Genomic DNA, 22,050 nt, shown 5'->3' on the forward strand with positions numbered 1-22,050 from the left:
TTGTCAGCCTACGCTGCAGACCGGAGTTGGACACACTTTAATTTTCATGTACAAATAGACACCTTACCCACTGTTTGAAAGTCATGGGTATTTGTAATAACAAGGTCCAGTACTACAGCTTCATTCTGGTGCAGAGAGCTCCTGGTTGGAGTACTGCAGTGTTATATAAATTCAGAAAACAACAGCAATCAGATACAGGTCTCAAGACACCTTTGAAATCAGCTTAAAATAACCAGCAGCTCTGAAGTAGGCTGCTATTAAAATTCCTGACACACTCAGAGCGCTGGGGAGCACACTGAAGTAATTACACCTCCCATGTTTAGTAAGAAACCTCAGTACAGGATAGCAAAGGATGGTTAGTTGAGTGGCAGTAACAGACAAATATAAACTGATCACTAAATGTTTGTTAACTTTGCATTCAGGTAATGTGGGCATTGGAAGGTGGTTTACATCTGTGCGAAATGAGCTTTTAACTCTTCTCTCTTGGGAGCTCCCTTCTGAAAAAAAAGTTTATTCTAGTCATTACTTTTTTTAAACAAAAATAATTTTCTTGCTGTTTTTTAAAAAACTAGTCACCACCATCACTGCAAGGAGTGGTACAACAACAGCCCGCATCTGCTTGGAACAAAATGTCATCTCAGTGAAATATAGTCAGGCAAAATTTAACCCTGAGCTGTCCGAGATGATACTAAGTACACAGTCAGGCAAAATTTAATCTGGGGCTGTCCGAAATGATACTTTATTAAACAGGTAGATATGAAGGGGTATTCTGGAAAAGAGGGGTAAAGAAGGGGAAAGGGTTTGTACAGGGGTTTCCAAGTTTAGATTTAAGTAAATAATCACAGAGGGAAGGTTAGACCATGAAAGGACTCATTTAACTTCTGGGTAACGAGCAAATTGGCCCCCAAAACCCCTTCCCACCTACACAACCAGCAGATGGATCTCATCCCCCAGTTCCTGGCTACCATGTCCCTCACTACATCCTTTATTCAGTGGCAAGGGTACAGCTCCCTAGTCAACAATGTAAAATTTTATGTCCAACTTTATAACCATTATACAACACCACTTACCTCTAAAGTTCCATATTTCTGCCTATCTAAACCCATTAAATAGCGGCCAAGGTCCACCACTGAAATGTTTTTTCTCAACAATGTTTCTGAAGGAGCGTGTTCAGATGTCTGCTTGTGAGAAATGCCGGTCTCAGTATCGGGGCAGTGTCTGACTGAGAGTTCTTTGGCAGCATTCCAGGCCCCATTTATCATAGACACCCAGGAGGGAACATGGAACCGATGAGCCCACCACACATCAGCTAGCAACAGAAACATCCAATCCTCATTCAATTCATTGGCCTGTGGATTACTCTTCTCTGCAGGACACTGAATAACATAATATGAAACTTTGTCATCAAAGTCAAGTTGACCAAACGGTATTTTGTTGCAGTAGTTACCTAGGTTAAACACAGTCTCTTTTCCCTGTATCACCTTTCATCGAGTTTTTTTAAATGTTTGTTACACAGGAATGCACAATTCTCATGACACACCTCATTCCTCTGATTGCATGGTCTAACGTGAGCAGCTCAATCAGGTTGTGTGGGTGAATCCCGCACAACACCAGTCACTGAGTTATATTTGACCATATCACTACAATACTCAGGGAGCAATGTTCCCTCCCTGTAGATATCATATTACTGGGCAGATTGGCCATGGAGAGATGCGCCACCTCAGCAATTAAATGGTGTGCAAGGAGTCCTAAGGGCGGTGTTCTCAAATCATCACCAACAAAGGCCCTTAAGCAGTTAACTCTCAGGCCTCTATTGGCCATGCAATCAGTGGATTCCCAATAGGTGATGAGAGCAATTGGTATTACCCTGGGATATCAGAAAAACCTGCCTGTCCAGCTTGCAGGGAGAGGGGTTGCTGGGGTGCAATTGTCCGAATCTAGGGCTAATGGGGTGCAGGAATTGGAGTACAAGGAAATGGTCATTAAATATCATTCCCCTTGCGTATCATTCCCTTTCTCAGTGATCCCCACCCCAAGGTCCTTCTCACCATTGAGAATCTCCCGAAGATTCAGCCTTTAGTGGTGATCCCTTGGACCCAGAAGTTGCTGGCCTTTGATCAGGGAAGCAGGATCTCAACAGCGAAGCTCAACATGTTTCCCCTAAGGTTTGAGCACTAAAAATCTCAGGAGAAAGTGAGGACTGCAGATGCTGGAGATCAGAGCTGAAAAATGTGTTGCTGGAAAAGTGCAGCAGGTCAGGCAGCATCCAAGGAGCAGGAGAATCGACGTTTCGGGCATAAAATTCTCAGCCTAAAAGTTTGCCATTCCAGGATGAGTATCACTGGCAATATCAGCACTTTTGCCCAAGCCATTGGCGATGCTGAGCTGCGTCCTTTATCTATTAAGTCCATTTGCGGGTATGCCTAAAGTGGAGCTTAATACTGTGACCCAGTGAGCCTCTGGACTCAAACAGAAAGTCTAGATCTATAACCACTGTCTAGATCAGACAGTGTCCACACTGAGTACCATCCAGTGATTATGCTGCAGCACCAGCTCCCTGCCTCTCATTCCCATGGAATGTTGTTCCGCGCAAGTGATGCCGAATCGCAAATTCAATTGCAGCATGTACGATGAATATCTTGGCATCGATTTTTGCCACAAAACGAAGCATCTCCACTGTGCCAAAGACTACAGAACTGTCTGAAAAATCACATGTCCCCAATCCAATCACAGCAATTTCCTATCGTCTGGGGTGAGATATGGAGGTGGCTCATGTTTTACACAGGCAGCTATCAAGTTCAATCATACTGACAAAGCCTTGAGTATGAAATCAGAAGTGTGTAAGTAGTCAGAGCACTCCTTTGGGTCTTGTCCCAGCCTATGGTTCTGGAGATAGGGTGCTGATTGGAATTGTTAAAAGCAAGCATAATTGTGTGCAAAAAGTGCATCCACAGAACACTGCCAAGCTAATTCGATATGCCAACAGACTTGTAAAAGTCAAACATAGAGACTGTCAAATGTATCAAGATGACTTGTTAATAGAAGTTGTCAAGTTTTCCATGATTTGAAAATCATGCCCTTTAAATCTCTGGACAAAAATATCTGCAGTGTTAAAGAAACGTCTGCTTGCTATCTCACAATGTCTTTCAAGACAAGCCCCAGTGTTTTCATTGTTGCATTCATGTTGCATGCGTGATTTCACAACCATCCATTATTACAGTGGGGGATGCTTTACATTCCACAGTTTCAGTGACAGTTACAAATAGTTATACACTCTTTGAGTAAAATGAATTCCAATGCTTTTTGTTAACAGGGACTCTACTTGTATTAGATGTTTGCTGTCATATAGATTTATGTAGTTGAAAGAATGCAAATACTTTTTTTAAATGAATGAGAATGTTTTTCAATTTAGTGAAGTCTTATCTCATCCCTGCACTGGTCTTGACATCTGCTAATGCAGGATATTAGATGAGTTGGCATAGTAGATGTAAGGGGAAGGAGTGGTGGGAGGGGAATGTGTTGAGATGAGTTGGTACTACATTAGAACAGGGGCTATAAATGGACATGAGAGGGTTGGTTGGAGGGGCATGGGATGGCATGGAGCATATAGGGAGCACTGAAGGATGGACAAAGAGGTTGGTATAGAATGAACAAGAGGTCTTAGAATTATTTAGAGGCCATATCTTGGCATGATAAACCATGGGTGGGAGTGAAGTGAGGGGAGGGGTTGAGGTGACTTTGCCAGTGCACTGAGGCATATCTCTGCAGCTGGCAGCCTCCACTCCTGTACTAAAGTCGTCCAGCCCATCACCAATGGAACCCTGCCACCCCAAGTGAATATCCAGGCTTATGGGTCGCAACTTCCGCAGTCTGATTTGCAGACCTAGGAGATGTCCTGATGCTAGGCTCCAGACTCAGGAACAAAAATCCAGGCCTTTGAACTTGGGTTGATGACTCTGGTCGGACGTATTACTAAAGAGGATCTACACCCCTACCTCCCCCATCCCAAACTGGCATATCTAACAAGGAGCCAAGTGGCTCAACCAGTAGCAGAGTCAAAAGGACCACTTTCAAGGTGCTTATTGACGAGGAAGGGAGCATTGACGTGGCTCAGAATACATTGCTAACCAGCCTGAATTGTCTTACCAGTAGTCTACACTATTCCCCAATGAGAGAAGCCTATGGGGGTGCACCAAACAAACCCCTTGAACTGGCCATCTTACCTTCCCTACTCCAAAGTATCAAAATATCCACAAGATGTTATCTTAATGCCTTGCTGGTCTCAGCTGTGTCTTGGGGATTATTCTACAATTTCTGAAATGAATATGCACATAAGAAACATATGTACATATGGAAGAATAGGCCATTCAGTCCCTCAACTGAATTCTATAAGATCTCAGCTGATTTTGTTTTTATTCATTTCTGGGAATGTGGACATTGCTGGCGTTTACTGTCCATCCCTAGTTGCCCTTGAGAAGGTGGTGGTGAGCTGCCTTCCTGAACTGCTGCAGTCCACCTGTTGTAAGTTGGTCCATAATGCTCTTAAGGAGGGAATACCAAGATTCTGATTTAGGGACAGTGAAGGACCGTGCCTGGCTTGGAGAGGAACTTGAAGGTGATGGTATTCCCATGTATCTGCTGCCCTTGTCCTTCTAGATGGAAGTGGTCGTGGGTTTGGAAGGTGCTGTTTGAGGACAGTTGGTGAATTTCTGCAAGGCACCTTATAGCTACCGAGCATCGTGGTGGAGGGACTGGATGCTCCTGGATGTGGTGCCGATCAAATGAGCTGCTTTATCCTTGATGGTGTCAAGCTTCTTGAGTGTTGTTGGAGCTGCACTCATCAAGGCAAGTGGGGAGTATTCCATCACACTCCTGACTTGTGTATTGTAGATGACGGACAGGCTTTTGGGTTTCAGGAGATGAGTTACCTGCCACAGTATTCCTAGTCTCTGACCTGTCCTTATAGACCAGCGAGTTTATGTGGTGAGTCCAGTTGAGTTTCTGGTGAATAACCTCAAGATGTTGATGGCGGAGGGTTCAATGATGGTAACACCATTCAATATCAAGGAACGATAGATTGTCTCTTAGTGGGACAGAGAATTCCAGGCATTCACTACCCTCTGGGAGCAGAAATTCTTTTGCATCTCAGTTTTAAATGAGTGCCTCCTTATTCTGTAACTGTGTACTCTGAGATGCCCTTCTAGTGGAAACATCCTGTCAGCATCTGCCTTGCCTAGCCTTCTGAGAATTCTGCATGTTCTGAGGAAGGGTCACTGGACCCAAAACATTAATTCTCTTTCTCTCTCCACAGATGCTGCCAGACCTGCTGAGCTTCTCCATTAATTTTTGATTTTGCTTCCTATGTTGCACTTGCCTCAGTCACTCTGCAGGGGATGCTGACACACCGTGGAACCTGGCCTCTGTTATGGAGGAAGGAAGTCAAGGTGAGAGCGTGCCTCTAATGTGCCTTTTTAATCTCTCCAGTTGCCTCCCATCAAAGCCAAAGGGATTTCCTTTTGGATTTGGAACCGCCTCCCCTCAGTGCCGATATGAACTGGAAGAGGCAGATTCCAACTCAAAATCAATGTTTGGGAGCCTACCACTGCACAATCCAGAACCTGTCACCTGAATTCACAGTACAGTACTTGAAAAAATTTCAAACACTACAGGGTCTCATAAAAATGAGGAATTTGGGGCAATGATCATCAGTAAAGAAATATTAGAGAAAAGACTAATGGGAGTGAAAGTGCAATAATTCCCTGCTTCTGTGAACTGCATTTAACTGATTGAAGAGGCATCTGAAGAGATCATGGATGCATTGGGGTTCGAATTTCCAGAATTCCTGCCCTGATTTGCCTTTCCAAAATGCAGCACCTCGCATTTATCGATACTAAATTCCATCTGCCACTCTTTGGCCCCTTGGCCCATCTGATCAACGTCCCATTGTACTCGGAGATAACTTTCTTGACTGTCCTCTACACCACTGATGCTGGTGTCATCTGCAAACTGACTAACCATACCTCCTATATTCAGATCCAAATGTAGGAAGGGGAAATAAGGCACTCCAGCCCCTTCCCTCTAAAGGCATCGGGGGTTGGTGGACTCCCTCTTCAATGACACCCAAGCACGAATATAGCTGCAGAATAGGGGCACACAGTTGACAACTATGACCCTATCACTGCCCAATTCCTTGACCTATTAATAACCAATCTGTTCAGGCCCAGGAGCAGACCTATGCATAGGTTCTCCAACTTACCCATACCTCTTTACTCTTGACCGACAGGGAGCTATACTCAATAAATTACATGACTAATTGTCTCTCTCCCTCTCTCTCTCTCTCACACACACATACACAGAAAGTGATACCTATGGATGACAACTAATTACCTCCCATAAATTGCAAGGTAGTTAATTACTTAGAAAAGATTCAAGAAAGATTACAGGGAACTACTGGCCAGTTGGGAAAACAATAAAATTGATTAGAATGGATGTGGCACAGGACACAAGAAAAGATATTTTCTAATCAACCTGCACAGAGATGTTATGATACACCTCTGGACCAGCTGGAATTTGAACCTAGCTTAGAGATATGGACATGACTAATGCACCACAAGAGCCCCCAAGGCCACTTCAGCTGCGATTAGGGAGAGTCAACATTAATGTCTGAAAGGAAACTCCTGTTGAGCAATTCGATAAAATTATTTTTGAGCTTATAGCTAGCAGAGTGGATAATGGAACAATCATTAATGGAGTTTATTTGGATTTTCAAAAAGCATTTAGTAAGTTGTAAACTACAAAGTTACTAGTCAAAACTCAGTACTCATGAGACTAACATCGATTGGCTAATGGACAGGAAACAAAGATCACGAATAAATGAGACAAATTCTAGTTCAGAAACTAGAACCAGTGGGATATCTATTTGTATACAGTTTTTAGCATTTGCAATTGGTTTAAACTAGCCTCAGGAGCCAAGGAAAATCGAGGCAAGCATGAGGCCATGTTCTTTAGGAACCAGTCCAACCAATCCTTTATGCCTGACACCATCGGGACAGATTATGTGAAAGGACTGAGGCCGGGCCTGCGCCAATATGTGGGAGATGTATATTGCCAAGGTGAAGCAGAAACTGGTGTTTTAGAAGCACTGCTCCTTTTCCATTGTGGATAAAAACCTGGTTATCAGGTGTGAGATACTCTCTCTGTTGTACCCGGTGCAGATATAGCCTATTCCCTGAACCTGAGCCACTGATGTCACCAAAGCCATGTTCCACTTCACCTGGAGGTAGAAGCTGGACCAGCTCTGCAGGGAAACCATGTACAAAGCTCTAGATAAGTGGGGGGAATGAATGTACCCAACATCACCCTCAGCCTGCTGGCCACCTGTGTGCATGGCTGCATCAAGCTGTACGTAGGCACCAAGTGTCATTGCATATTGAGGTTTTATTTGTCCCCAGTGTTTCGAAGGATAGGCCTGGCCCGCCGAATGCTCTAAGTAGTTGGACCATTCCGTATCACCTGTCCTTCGTGGAAAAATTTGTGAAAGAAAACATTTTTGACCTCAAGTTCATCAGGTAGTGGTCAGCACATGGTGTCCTTGAGACCCTGCGGGAAAAGGACAGGATGGATCCTGTCAGGTTGTTCCCTGAGCAGACTGTCAAACTAATCCGACAGCATGTTTCATCATCAGAACTTTCCAACAAGCACCAAGACATTGCTTGGCTTGTGGTGAGAAGGGCACTACCTGTGAGATCCTTCATGTACACCTGGAGCATCTCTGCACCACCACGCACTGCCCTCAAAGCAGCTGCAAGAGGGTACAGACGGTCACACATCTCCTTCTGGAATACGCCCTTGCAAAGGAAGTCTGGAGAGATATGCAATAGTTTGTGTCAACGTTCATCCCGAGTAGTTCCGTGATGCAGGACACAGTGCTCTATCTTTTGTTCGCCAGGGTGCACACTGAAACAAACATCGACTACACCTGGAGAACTGTCAACTTGGTCAAAGACACCCTTTGGTCTGCCTGAAACTTGTTGGTTTTCCAGAGCAAGGAGTTAACCTCGTCTGAGCATTGCAGATTGGCACATTCCAAGGTCTCGGACTACATGCTGAGGGATGCACTATAACTTGGGTCAACTGCTGCTAAGGCATAGTAGGGAAAGATCACCATCTAAGGTCTTTCAGCCAAAGTTCAATGGGGTCTATTCAATTATCGGACCCTCCCAGTGCCTCAATTACATGTAATCAGTATCTTGCATAATTATAGAGAAAGTCAAACCCAAATGTTTGTTCTCAATATGCAAAGAATGCATAGAACTGAATTGCTTTATGGTTTATGCAAATTTTTAAAAAATGAATAAAGTATATTTTTTCAATAAAACATTCTGTTTTATTTATTCTTAAGATCTGAACATCAGTTTTTATGCTAATTATCTGAGAGAAGTTGGTGAGACACCTTCTTGAAGCAGTTTAATTGATTCAATTTAGGTGAATTCACAGTAAGCATGTGCTGTAGTACTTTGATACATAGCTTGCTAGGTCATTTCAGGAAAGTTAAATTTCAACCACATTGCAGTGGGTCAGGAGTCACAGGTCGGCCAGTCCTGATATGGATGCCAGATTTTCTTCCCTAAATGATGTTAATGATCCGATGAGGTTTATGATAATTCAATAGTTTGCAATGCATTTATTAGGGATTAATGTAGAGATTAATTTCCTGACCACAAGCGTAGGTCGCTGGCCTACTGACATTTTTATTATGTGTTGAGGTCCCGAGGTTTGGAGCTTGACCCTTGGCTATTTACAATATCTATAGGTGAAGGTGGCACCAGGTTCACTGAAGATATAAAGTTAGATGGCAAAGTAAGCTGGGAGGAGGAAACAAGGTAACTTTAAAGGGAAATGGTTAGCTTGCCCTCTGAAATGGCTTAGCAAGCCACTGTAATAATCATGAGGACATGTCAAAGGAATGAACATTTGCCTAGGCCCCGGAAGTCACAATGGCAAGCTCAGTTATGTTGACCCTGAAAAGACCTCTAATATCAGGTGGCTGGTGCCAAAGCTGGAAGAGCTGTCTCACAGACCAGTCAAGCAACAACCTGACAGAGTCATACACAGGGAATCAAACCTTACAGACAATGTCCTACACACTACCACCATCATCGCACACGCAGGAGATATGCAGCAGAGGTGGCAGCACCTTGGTATAGAATCAAGAGGGAGTTGCCTGATGAGTCCTCAACATCAACTCTGGACTCCATGAAATCTCGTGCATTAGATCAGACATTGGCAAGGAACATTCTTACTGATTGCCACATACATCACAACCATTCCCCCTCCCCAACTTATATACTCCTTCATGATTAACAGTACTTAGCACTGAGGGTAGAAAAGTTACAACATGTATTCTGATGAGCAATGTCAATGTTCATCTCCAAGAGTGGCAAGGCAGCTGCACCACAGAACAAAATGGTTACGTTATAAAGGACATTGCTACATTTTCCATCTTATCCTCATCCAGAGGTTCCCAACATTACAAGAAACCACTCTTTAGCCAGTTCAATTCACTCCACGTGATATCAAGAAACTGGATATCAAGAGGCACTGGATACTGTAAAGTCTATGGGCTCTGATAACTTCCGACAACAGTACTGAAAATTGATGTTCTAGAACTTGCCATATCCCAAGCCAAGTTGCTCCAGTTAAGCTACAATACTGACATCTACCTGGCAATGTGGAATATTGCCCAAGTACATCCTCGTTACAGCATTGGTTCAAACATGGACAAAAGAGCTGAATTTCAGAGTTGTGGTGAGAGTGACAGTGCTGGACATGAAGGCTACATTTTGACCAAATGTAATATGAGGTGGCCAAGTGGGTGGCACAGTGGCAGAGTGGTTAGCACTGCTGCCTCACAGTACCAGAGACCTGGGTTCAATTCCCACCTCAGGCAACTGTCTCTGTGGAGTTTGCATATTCTCCCTGTGTCTGCGTCGGTTCCCTCTGGGTGCCCCCACCCCCACCCTCCTCTCATTTATCTCTCCACTCTTCAGGCACTCTGCCTGTATTCCTGATGCCCGAATCGTCGATTTTCCTGCTCCTCGGATGCTGCCTGAACTGCTGTGCTTTTCCAGCACCACTAATCCAGAATCTGGTTTCCAGCATCTGCAGTCAATGTTTTTACCATGCTATATTGCCCGTAGTGTTAGGTGAAGGGGTAAATGTAGAGAAATGGGTCTGGGTGGGTTGCTCTTTGGAGGGTCGGTGTGGACTTGTTGGGCCGAAGGGCCTGTTTCTATACTGTACGTAATCTAATCTAAACTGTAGTCAATGAGAATAGCAGGAAAACTCTCTGCTGGTTGGAGTCATGACTTTCACATAGGAAGATGGTTGTGGTTTTTGGAAGTCAATCAAGTATCTCCAGGACATCTTTGCAGGAGCTCCTCAGGGTAGTATCCTAGTCCCAACCATCTTCATCTGCTTCATCAATGACCTTACCTCCACGATTAGGTCAGAAGTGGGATGTTTACCGATGATTGTATAATGTTCGGGATCACTCACCACTCCTCAAATATGGAAGCAGAATATGTGGCTGGATCAATATCCTGGGGATTCTCTTCCTAAGGGTATTGTGGATCTACTTACAGCAGCTCAGGAAAGCACCTCACCACCACTTTCTCAAAGTCAACTCGGAACAGCCAATAAATGCTGGCCCAATCAGCGGTACCCATGACTCACAAGTGACTTTTAAAAAATGCTTAACTTTAGCAAGACCTGGTTAATAACCAGGTTTGGGCCAACACTCATACCAGCCAATGCCAGGTAAAGGCCATCTCCAACAGAAGAGAATCTAACTACTTTCCCTCAACACTCAATGGTCTCATCATCATTGAATCTCCTGCTACTGACATCCTGGGGTTTATCATTGACTACAAACTGAATTGTGTGTTGCTGGAAAAGCACAGCTAGTCAGGCAGCATCCATGGAGGAGGAGAATCGACACTTCAGGCAGAAGCCCTTCATCAAGTGTAAATAAAAACTGGCAATAAATACTGACCCAGCCAATAAAACCCATGTCCTGTGAATGATTAAGAAACATTAAAGTTTCCATACAGACTATAATATTTGAATAAATGTTTCCTTTTACAACTTAATGAACATTTAAGGAGCTTTGATTTGTATGCAATGGAAGAATTCTTTCTTCTGTGCTTGATGGATGTGTATGATTAACATGTCTATTAGATTTTTAAAGTTTTCTATTCTTTCGTCTATCCCATAGGATTCACATTGCTCTGGCTGATTCCAGAGGCCTGTAAATGTTGCGTAAATATTGGACACTGAAATACCGAATACTATAGATAATATGTGGGAAACAAAGAGAGGGATTGGGGGATGTGAGGAGGGAAGGTACAAAAGTATTAAAAAAGGAAAAAAAGTAAGTAACAGCTAACGAAACTCAGTAAAACAAGAACTCCTTGCAAGAAAAGACAACATTTTTCCAAAGTACTCCAAATGTGATGGCCCTTAATAAAATTGACAACACTTTTAATGCAATGAGATAAGCTCATGATCAATTTTACAGAAATAGTAGCACATGACCAAAAAGGATGTCACTCCGTACAATTAGCAATTTTTACAAGGGGTGGGCAGGTGGGTGGTTACAAAGCGCAAGCATTATGCTGGGTCAATGTCTGAGAGAACTGAGATGGGCCTTCTAAAAAGGCCTTTTCAGCTCCCACCGTTCTTTGAAGCTGTCTTGAGAGTTAAGAAACTCAGGTCTTATCGATGTCTTACAGAGGGTATAGGCTGTGCTGATGGATTCCACAGAATGAAAACCCTTGAAGCAACATCAGCAGCTAATTTATCTTATACTTTATGAAGTGACCAGCAAGGCCTCCATGCTAGGATAAAACCGCCAAAGCTGAAGACCAGTGTGCTAAGGCGAGACAAGGCTGCCACAATGCGAGACCGCTGCTTCGGGCTGGAATTCAAGACCGCCACACCAGGACTGGACCAGGTGGCCACACTAGGCCGCTGGAATACCCAGAAAGCACTGCTAATGAAGACCTCCACACTGGGACAAGACCCATCAAGCTGAGACTGACCCTCTGGGATAAGGCTGCCACAACGGGAGATCATCACACCAGGCAGAGAACGCCATGCCAGGCTGGAAACATCCTCTTTGCTGAGCCCAGGCCAGGAGCAGACACCTTCTACCGAAGAAGTTAAGAAAAAGGTAAGATAATAAATGGAAATATTAAGATAAAGCAGAGAGAAAAAAAAGTAAAAAGCAGATGGAATAGACAAGTTTCGGGTGGTATGGAGGCCCCCTTCTGCGGCAGCGTCCGTCTTCATCAGGTTAGTCGGGTTAATGTAGGATAATAGGGTAGGGGAATGGGTCTGGGTGGGTTACTCTTCAGAGGGTGGGTGTGGACATGTTGGGCCGAATGTCCTGCTTCCACACCGTAGGAATTCTATATTTTGTCAGGTTAACAACAGTTTCACAGGCTTACTTTGTTGTGCCATATGAACTTATGAATAGATGAGCTCTGAAATTAATTTTTACTTTTTTCTTCTTAGTTATGATTTCTGTCATTAATACAGGTGCCATGGTTTGGCGAATTATAAAACTTTACACTGCTTCTTTTGTAAAAATACACATGACAATAAATTGCAAAAAGATTGCGGTATGACCAGTACATTCATTTCTAAGCATTTGTTTTACCATTTTCTTCCTTCTGGGTCGGGTTTCCAATTTGAGGAAGTAATTTGACCACCTTTCCTGAGCTCAACAGAAAAACCCAGCCCACTATTTTAATCAGGCAGGGAAATTCACCTTGGTCAATATTCATCCCAAGAAACACGAAGGGTCATCTGGATACTTTCTCATTTATATCTATTGGAGTCTGCTATGTGCAAATTGGCTGATAAATGTTCTACCTTACAATAGCACCAATGCTTTAGAAGTACTTCAGTCGTCGGGAAAGTACTTTGGGACATCCTGGGCTGAGAATGATTTGGAGATGCCGGCGTTGGACTGGGGTGGGGTGTGCTTCCAATTAAACCTGTTGGATTATAACCTGGTGTTGTGTGATTTTTAACTCTGGGCTGAGAAAGGTGCGACATAAATGCAAGTCCCTCTCATTCTTTCTTTCAAGTGTGAGCCAAGCGTGAGCTAACAGTCTAGTGAGCTAACGGTGCAGGCTCGAAGGGCTGAATGGCCTACTCCTGCATCTATTGTCTATTGTCATGGTGATTTCTGGAAGCTGTGATCATCAAAAGGTTTGAAAGGGTGGAGAGGAGAAAAGCAGGGGCAGGGAGGGATGAGAAAATAGTGACAGAATGGTTTGCAAGAGTGGAAGTGCTTGAGGTTTTCTATGTGAAGTCTGTGGTTTTGAAGGTATATTTTAGTTTTGTTGTAATATTAGACTGACCCTGTTGCTGGTTTCTGAGCACCACCTTATACATTTGCATATTACCACTGAAGGTAAAACTAAACTTCTCAGTCTTTTTGGATTGCACTCTTCTTTATTAGCTGGTAGTCAAAGTATTAACTAAACTGAGGATTTGTTTCAAGCAACTGTCAATCATGCATCCCTGAGAAATCTGCTGGATGCAGTCGGCTGATCTCCGGGTGGAGTTAGATGATCTTGAATTCACTGACGGATGGGGCCTACTCAGTCTCCCCTTCTTGACCCAATCCGAACAGTTTACCCCACATTTTTGCTGACAGAGGGTGACCGGCAGGAAGGCGGAACCCTCTTTGCTCAAAAGGAAAGTGTTGGGGATTATTTCTTGGCCACAGTGCAGCTGCTGTATCCTTTCCTTGCAGCTTGCTTCGCTCAGTTTTCCCTCGTAGAGTCTGGCCCCTGCCTGTTGCCATGGTAATTTCTTCTGCATTGCACCAGACTCCCTACAGTTAGCTGCTCTGTGGAGACACACAGGATTCAGCAAGGTTTTAAAGCAGGTTTATCCTGCACAGTGTGCAGTGTGACAGGTGACAAGAAAAGCAGGAAATGAGGAGAGGGATGGAGGAGGATATGTGGACATTTTATTCAGTCTGTCTTTTGTTAAACAAAAGATGCAGAGTTTTGGTGACAGCAGTTATCGCAGGAATGGGCATTGTCTCTGTAAAGTTCCAGAAAATGATATTTCTCAACACAAATAGGAAAGCATATTGTTGCTGTTTAAAAAGTTCACATACACCTCATATCCTCAAAACTCAAGAAATTCAAAAGTCAGGTATCTTTCTGGTGAGACTAAGGTTAACCTGAGCGATGATGTGGAGGTGCCGTGTTGGACAAAGTTAAAAATCACACAACACCAGGTTAGAGTCCAACAGGTTTATTTGGAAGCACTAGCTTTCGGAGCGCTGCTCCTTCATCAGGTGGTTGTGCCTTCAACCCAATCCTTCGACACCTCGGTCTTAGAATCCTGAGTTCCTTTACCCAATAAAACCCTGTGCACCTCAGTTTTTGAAATTGTTATTTGAGTCTCAACCTCGGCAGCTATCTGATGGAAAGTTCCAAATTTCCGTTACTCTTTGGGTAGAGAAAGGCATTCTGTCAGCCTTGAGTGGTCTAACTTTAGGTTTAAGTTTCTTTCCTCTTGTTATGAACACCCTGGAAACATAAGAACAGAGGAGCAGTAGAAGGCCATTTAGCCCCTCAAGCCTGCTCTGCCATTTAGTATGATCATGGCTGATCTTATCTTGGTCGCGACTCCACTTTCCTGCCTCGTCCCTCTAATACTTTAACTCCTCATGAAGTAAAATCCTGTCTCTCTCATTCTTAAATTTATTCAGGGTCCCAGCATCCACTAGACTCAAGGATAGTGAATTCAACAGATTCACGACCCTTTGAGAGAAGTAACTTATCCTCATCTTTGTTTTGAAATTACCACCATTTAGCCTGAAAGATCCCCATCTCTATTTATACTAACAAATGTTCAATCACTTTAAAACCAAACTATTAGCCTTATTTATGCAATCTCTAGCGTTGGTGAACTTGTGCTGCAAGCCCTTCCATGGTGACCACATCCTGATGAGGTGCAATGATATTTGGAATGAATACTGTGCCCCAGATATGGTCTAACTAGAGCTTTATAACTGCAACATCTTTAATAGTTTTAGTTCGTATGTGGATCTATTTATTTGCAGTGCACTCCCAGTTGTTATATAGAAAAACCTGGCCACGTGTTTGTTCCCACAACATGCCATTAATACCCATGAATGATCAAGTGTTTTTTAAGTGGTGTGGAGTGGGGGAAGAATGGTGAGCTGGCTGCTTAAAGCTCCTGCTCTCCAACTGGCATCACGGATTCCCGAACATACACCTGTATGGATAGACAGGCCTCAGTGAAGGACCCTCTCGCCCAGTATTAGAGAGGGATTCTGGTTTGGATTATGTGTTCAAGTTCTCATTTGGAACTCAGACCCAGAGGGGAAGATCTCAAAGAACCAGGACAACACAGGAACAGGCCCTTCGGCCCATCAAAACTGCAACGACACATGATGCCTTTCTAAACTAAAATCCTTTTGCCTCTATGCGGTCTTTATCCCTCTATCCCCTGCCTATTCATATATCTGTCAAGATTTCTCTTAAACATTCCCATTATATTTGCTTCGACCACCTCCTGTGGCAATGTATTCCACGCACTTACATTCCTCTGTATAAAAAAGCCTGCCTCTCACATCTCCTTTCAACTTACCCCTTTACCTTTTAGCTATATCACCTAGTAATTGACATTTCTACGCTGGGAATTGCAGACAATAGGTTTCTGCCTGACACTTAGTATGTTAAGGCAGAGTACACAGGGGGCAACAGCTCCAACTGTTTCTCTTTTGATTTGTTATGCCGCTGGCTTGCGACACCAGATTGAGTAGGTTCTCCACCTGATGATCTATGGATTGGAAACTCAGATGCTTGGCTGGATGTTTCCTTCAAGGTGGTAAAAACAATGACTGCAGATGCTGGAAACCAGATTCTGGATTAGTGGTGCTGGAAGAGCACAGCAGTTCAGGCAGCATCCAAGTCGCTTCGAAATCGACGTTTCGGGCAAAAGCCCTTCATCAGGAATAAAGGTAGTGAGACTGAAGCGTGGAGAGATAAGCTACAGGAGGGTGGGGGTGGGGAGAAAGTAGCATAGAGTAAGAGCTTCAGGGCAGAGGAAATGACCTGGGAGTTGCAGTGGGAGAGGGACACCCTGAGATTCTTGTAGAGAGAGGAGGAAAACTTCTTCAAGGCAGGCATCTGTTTCCTTCAACCCTAGTAGACAACGTACTAGCCACAAACCTTAGGTAACTCTCAGTGACTGTATTCCACCTCAATCTTATTCCGTACTTAAATAAAACATAATAGACACACGTTGCTGACCAACATTGAAGTTTGTTAGCATTCTTACGTTTTAAGGATTGGTTAGTAAGTTCATCATTGAGGAATTTTAAAATATTTTCAATGGGGTCAGCTGTGGCTCAGTGGGTAGTGCACTTACCTCTCAGCCAGAAGGTTCTGGGTTCAAATCCCCTTCAGTAGTGAGGATAAAGTTTTAGCTCATGCTCCAGTCCAGTGAGGGACTACTATACTATCAGTCATATTTCTTTCTTTGACTGAAACATTAAACCAAGGCTTTGTTTGCCATATCACACAAAGATCACACAAATCGATTATCACTAAAAAGAGATCTGGTGGTTATCACATTGCTGTTTTGGATCTTGCTATGTACACATCTTCTGTGTTACAGAAGTGACTGTTCTTGAGAAAAATATACTTCATTGCTTGCAAAATACTGAGTTAAATTTGTTCATCACCACGAAGCCATCACTGAACCTGTGTGAATAAGTGTGGTGGGGCGGGGGTGGGGTGCTCTTGCTTCCTCAATGACAGTTTCCTCAATCTGGTGCTGAGTGCCATTGAGTGAGGCAGCCCCCTCATAATGGAGCAGGCATTAAAAACCCATCATCACTTTGGGCAGTTAACCTCTGAGGCAACAGCATTCCATCTAGACATGTCATCTCCCTTAATCCATTAAACCCAGGTCAGCCAAGATGGGGAACTTACCACGTGGGGCAATCATGGGCGCAAGCCAGTGTCCTACGATCCCCTGGCACAAGACAGCGGAGATATTCTTGGGAGCTAAAAGAAAGCAAATAGACACATTGTTAAAAAGACAGGCATGGAAACCCCCACAGACTGCAGAACGATCGAGTGCTCAGTTCCACAAAAATAGAATCTGAAGATTGTTGCACACTCTGTACAAAAGATTTACATTTGCCTAGCACCTTATCACATTATTCAATAACATCTCACAGAGCTTTGCTAACTGGGATTAGTTGTTGGGAATGACATCACCTTCAAGTCACACATTGCCACAATTCGGAACTGTACTGCCCTTCTATCGCTGTGTTTCTGATTCGAGATCTGGGACTATCTCATACACAGCGCTGTGGGTGTCCCTATGTTTGCAGAGCTTCAGGGAGGTGGATCACCATCACCACCACCTTCGCCAGGGCAATCAGGGATGGACAATAAATAAAACATCACTAATCATGCACCCATCCCAGTTAATGACTTCAAGGACATTAATGACACAGGCTAATAGAAAAGTTTCACAAATAGCAGCATATAATGTTTCTATCTAGGTTATATAGTTAAGTGCGTCAAGTAGGACTTGAACTCACAATTTTCTGATCTGGTGATATGAGCACTACCAGAGTAATCCACATCTTCAAGCTAGGAAGTAGGGGTGGAATGGATGTGAGATGGAACCATCAAATAGGATACAGGTCATTCTGCTCTAATGCACGTTATCATTAACGCGAATTTGCTGTAGCATGATTGACAAACTGGGGATACTGTCACTAAAGCATGAACTTTTAAATCATGTTGGCTGTAACATGATTACTTCACCAACACTTTAAGCGCTGTTTCTAATGTGCGATTTTTCTATAATGTAGGTTTGCACAAGATCACAACCATCACTTTACAGAAGAACTACCCGTATATGGTTTTCATATTCTCCGGTGTTGACTTGTGCAATAGATGCACGTTCTCTGGCTCACACGAACACTGACTTACTGAACCAATGGGGAAATGCTGTTACTGTATAAATACAGAATGATCAACACAGTAACTGCTGGAGGATCATGAGACCTGAGTTATGATTGACTCAGGTCTCTACCTGAAAATATTTTTATTGATGTATAATGTAAATGTTCTGTTAATTTGTAAAGAATAGCTCATCTCTTCAGTCACTCTGGGCACAGGAACCATTGTACAGATAACAAACAGGATCTGGCTCTGAAATGTCCGCAGTGCTTTTCCACTTTAATGCTGGGTTTGGTCTGCGTGTAATATGCTGCATAAAGCGCCCTTAATAATTCAGTGTTTCTTCCAGTACAGGCAGCAAGCCTGAGCGAATCAGGTAGCTCTTTAAAGGAGACTACTACTATTATAAGATTTTCCACCTAATGATTGAACAGGCCCTTGCAAAGGCCTGCGAAGATGATCACAGGGTAACATTGAGGCCAAATCATTCTAAGGTTTTGTTTCCAGTTCTCTATCTGAATGGACTAGGCCAGTGCCCCAGACAGCCCCACAGAGTGAAGTCTTGGAATCTGATCAGAGTCTCATTCCTGATCAATGTCATTGTATTTACTGAACCCAGCAAGGACCATGAATCAGGCCGGCACACCATCCTCACTAACACGGAATTCATTCCAGAAACAGTCCCTGTAAAATCAGTGCAAAGGACAGACTCCCTCACTGAACTCTTAGGAACTGAAGTGACCTTCACCTGAGATTCATCCACCCTGCAATCACACTATGTAGAAAAATTTACTGAAATCAAGAAAGTTACCTTTCACTGGTTTGAAGCACTGACCCCACTGTTTAATTGAAAGCCAGATTTCAAGATAACTCTTTCTCTTCTCAGAACATTTTATGCCCCTCTAGAAGATCACACCAACAGTCATCTCTAGCCAGTGTGAAAGGTTGGCTTGCCTTGCTGCCAATGCCTAAGTGTCTTCTGTTCATCCCAGTGTGAGGCCACACAAAGAGCTGGGTCAGGGATAGTCACCCTGACTCACTCCATCCTAGGGACAGTCCTGCACAGGGTACATGTAACATGTCACAGAATCCACTTATCTGGATTCAGTTTTGTCTCCATTACTCTATCTTCTTACCTTTATGGCCAAGTTCATTCCATCAATTCTGAACTGCTTCATCTGATTCCATTCTTTCTCTTGCTCTGTTATCATTTGCACACGTGGAGACTTTCACTGAGTTTCTGATCCACCATCTCCCTTATTCATTGCTAAAGTTAGACTGCATGATTGAGGATGTTTTGATGTTTTTGTTGCTTTCCCAGCCCTTTGAGCCCCCTACACCATTTAATATGATCATGGCTGACCTTATCCTGGTCTCACCTCCACACTCCTGCCTGTTCCCCATAGCCCTACATCCCGCGTTTCATCAGAAGCTGTTGACTCACTGCATTTCCAAGTCTATGTCATCTGCAAGTTTTGAAATTGTCTCACGCACACCCAAGACTAAGTCTATGTTTGGAAAAGTAGTCATGGAACCCTGCTCAGTCGTTTCTTCCAATTCGAGAACCCACCATTCAGCGATACTCCTGGTTTCTGTCACTCAGCCAAATTCTTTTTATTCATTCATGGGACGTGGGTTTTGCTGGCTAGACCAGCATTTATTGCCCATTCCTAACTGTAGTTAAGTGTCAATCACATTGCTGTGTGTCTTGAGTCACATATAGGCCAGATCAGGTAAGGACAGCACATTTCCTTCCCTCAAGGACGTTAGTTGAACGAGACACGTTTTGACAACAGTCAGCAAATGGTCACCATTGGGTTAGCTTTTTAGTTCAGATATTGAGTGAATTCAAATTTCACCATACATAATGGTAGGATCCAAACCCATGTTCCCAGAAGATTAGACTCAGGTTCTGGTTAACTAGTCCACAGACATTGTCACTATCTCCACTATCCAAGTTGATATCCATGTTATCAGTGTCCTTTTATTCCCATGGCTTTGACTTTTATGGCAAGCCATATTCAGCACTTTATTAAACACCTTTTGGAATCCATACAGTCATCAATTACATTAACCTCACTGGCCCTTGCTGTTACTTCATCAAAATGAGTACAAGGACTGAGAGACCAGGAGGCATATGCACACATGGACAGGTCGAGAAATTAGTTAAAAAGCCATAGTAGGTCACAGGGGACTGGAGAATGTTGTCCCATTGTTTGAGAAGGGTAGCAGGGATAATCCAAGAAATTAGAGGGCTGTAAGCCTCACATTGGTGGAAGGGAAATTATTGGAACTTCACTTCTACAATAGACAACATGGTTTGTGTGGGGGAGGTCATGCCTCATTAACTTGATAGAGTTTTTTGAGGAAGTGACATCGATGATTGATGAGGGAAAAGTGGTTGATGTTGTCCACATGGACTTCAGCAAAGTATTTGACAAGGTGCCTCATGGTACTAAGGGTGAAGCCACATGCTATCAGAGTGAGTTGGCAAGATGGATTCAGAACTGGCTTAGTCATAGGAGGCAGAGGATAGCGTTGGAAGGATGCTTTTTGGAATGGAGGATTGTGACTAGCAGCATTCCACAGTGATCTGTGCTGGGACTTCTGTTGTTCGTAGTGTACATAAACAATTTGGAGGAAAACATGGCCTGACTAATTAGTAAGTTTGCGGATGAGACAAAGATTGGTGGAATTGTGGATAGAGAGGAGGATTGTCAGAAGATAAAGCAGAATATAGATCAGTTGGCAGCATGGGCAGAAAAATGGCAGGTGGAGTTTAATCCAAATGATTTGATTAGGAGTAGTCAGCATGGCTTTGTGCATGGGAGATTATGCCTCACAAACTTGTTAGAGTTCTTTGATGAAGTGACTAGAAAGGTTGACAAGCGCAGGGCAGTAGGTGTAGTCTAAATAGATTTCAATAAGGCCTTTGATAAGGTTTCACATGGTAGGCTGCTCTGGAAGGTTACATCGCATGGAATCCTGGTGGAGCTGGCAAATTGGATACACAATTGGCTTGATGTAGGAAGCAGAAGGTAATACTGGATGGATGCTTGTCGGACTGGAAGTCTGTGACGCATATGGAATGAGCTGCCTGCGGAAGTGGTTGAGGCGGGTACATTAACAACATTTAAAAGGCATTTGGACAAATACATGGATAGGAAAGGTTTGGAAGGATATGGTTCAAGTGCAAGGGAATGGGGATAGCGTAGATGGACATTTTGGTCAGCATAGACCAGTTTGGGTCAAAGGGCCTGTCTCTGTGCTGTAGGACTCTCTCTCAGCCTTTAGCTATAGAGCCCTAGACTCCCTATTTCTTATGAATCCCTTTAATATCTTTGGACAAGATCAGGTCCTTCTCAAATAGTTGATCACTTTGACAACATTTTATCCAATTTATCGACAAGTTGACAATGATCAGTAATTTCAGGGAAACTTCATTCCAACACCATGGTTCTGTCCATCCACAAGGCTCCTCCCTTCCACAGGAATATATCCCTTCAGTGAAAATCAGTCATTTAAGTATGAGAATGCTCCTTTGACGGGCTCAGTAACTTCAACGAGAGGTCATCCATTTGATATATTTTCTTCTATTTGGAACAGTCTGTCCTTTCAACAAGGGTCTCCCTTAAACAAGCCTGACTATAAGAGGACATCCCTTTTGATGTGAGTTGGTTCCTTCAGATAGAGTCTGTCTACTCAGACCAGACCCACTCCCAAGAGTCCAACCTTCTAACAAGATTTTGTCCTTTTGACTGGAGAATATATCTTTGACAAGCTCAGTACTGTTGACAAGTGTCTATCCCTTTGACAAGAATCCATAGGTCAATTCTCCTGCTCCTCGGATGCTCCCTGGCCTGCTGTGCTTTTCCAGCGCCACACTCTTAATTCTGATCTGCAGCATCTGCAGTCCTCACTGACTCCTGACAAAGTATGTTCCATTGACAAGGTTACATCTCTTCAACTAAATTCTGTGCTTTCAGTAAACATCCAATCCACAATATGA

At 43.4% G+C, this 22,050-nt stretch overlaps 1 protein-coding gene across 3 annotated transcripts in view; it reads right to left on the reverse strand.

The window, feature by feature from the left end:
• The window catches only part of rims3 (regulating synaptic membrane exocytosis 3), a 266,178-nt gene that overhangs the window by 57,897 nt on the left and 186,231 nt on the right, over window positions 1-22,050 (reverse strand). For all 3 annotated transcript variants that reach the window (XM_072548628.1, XM_072548629.1, XM_072548627.1), the window contains exon 3: window positions 17,055-17,129. In XM_072548628.1, coding sequence (XP_072404729.1) covers window positions 17,055-17,129 — 75 coding nt within the window. The remainder of the gene's footprint in view (window positions 1-17,054; window positions 17,130-22,050) is intronic.

This window comes from Chiloscyllium punctatum, chromosome 27, assembly GCF_047496795.1.
Source record: "Chiloscyllium punctatum isolate Juve2018m chromosome 27, sChiPun1.3, whole genome shotgun sequence".
In the NCBI taxonomy this organism is placed as follows: Eukaryota; Metazoa; Chordata; class Chondrichthyes; order Orectolobiformes; family Hemiscylliidae; genus Chiloscyllium; species Chiloscyllium punctatum.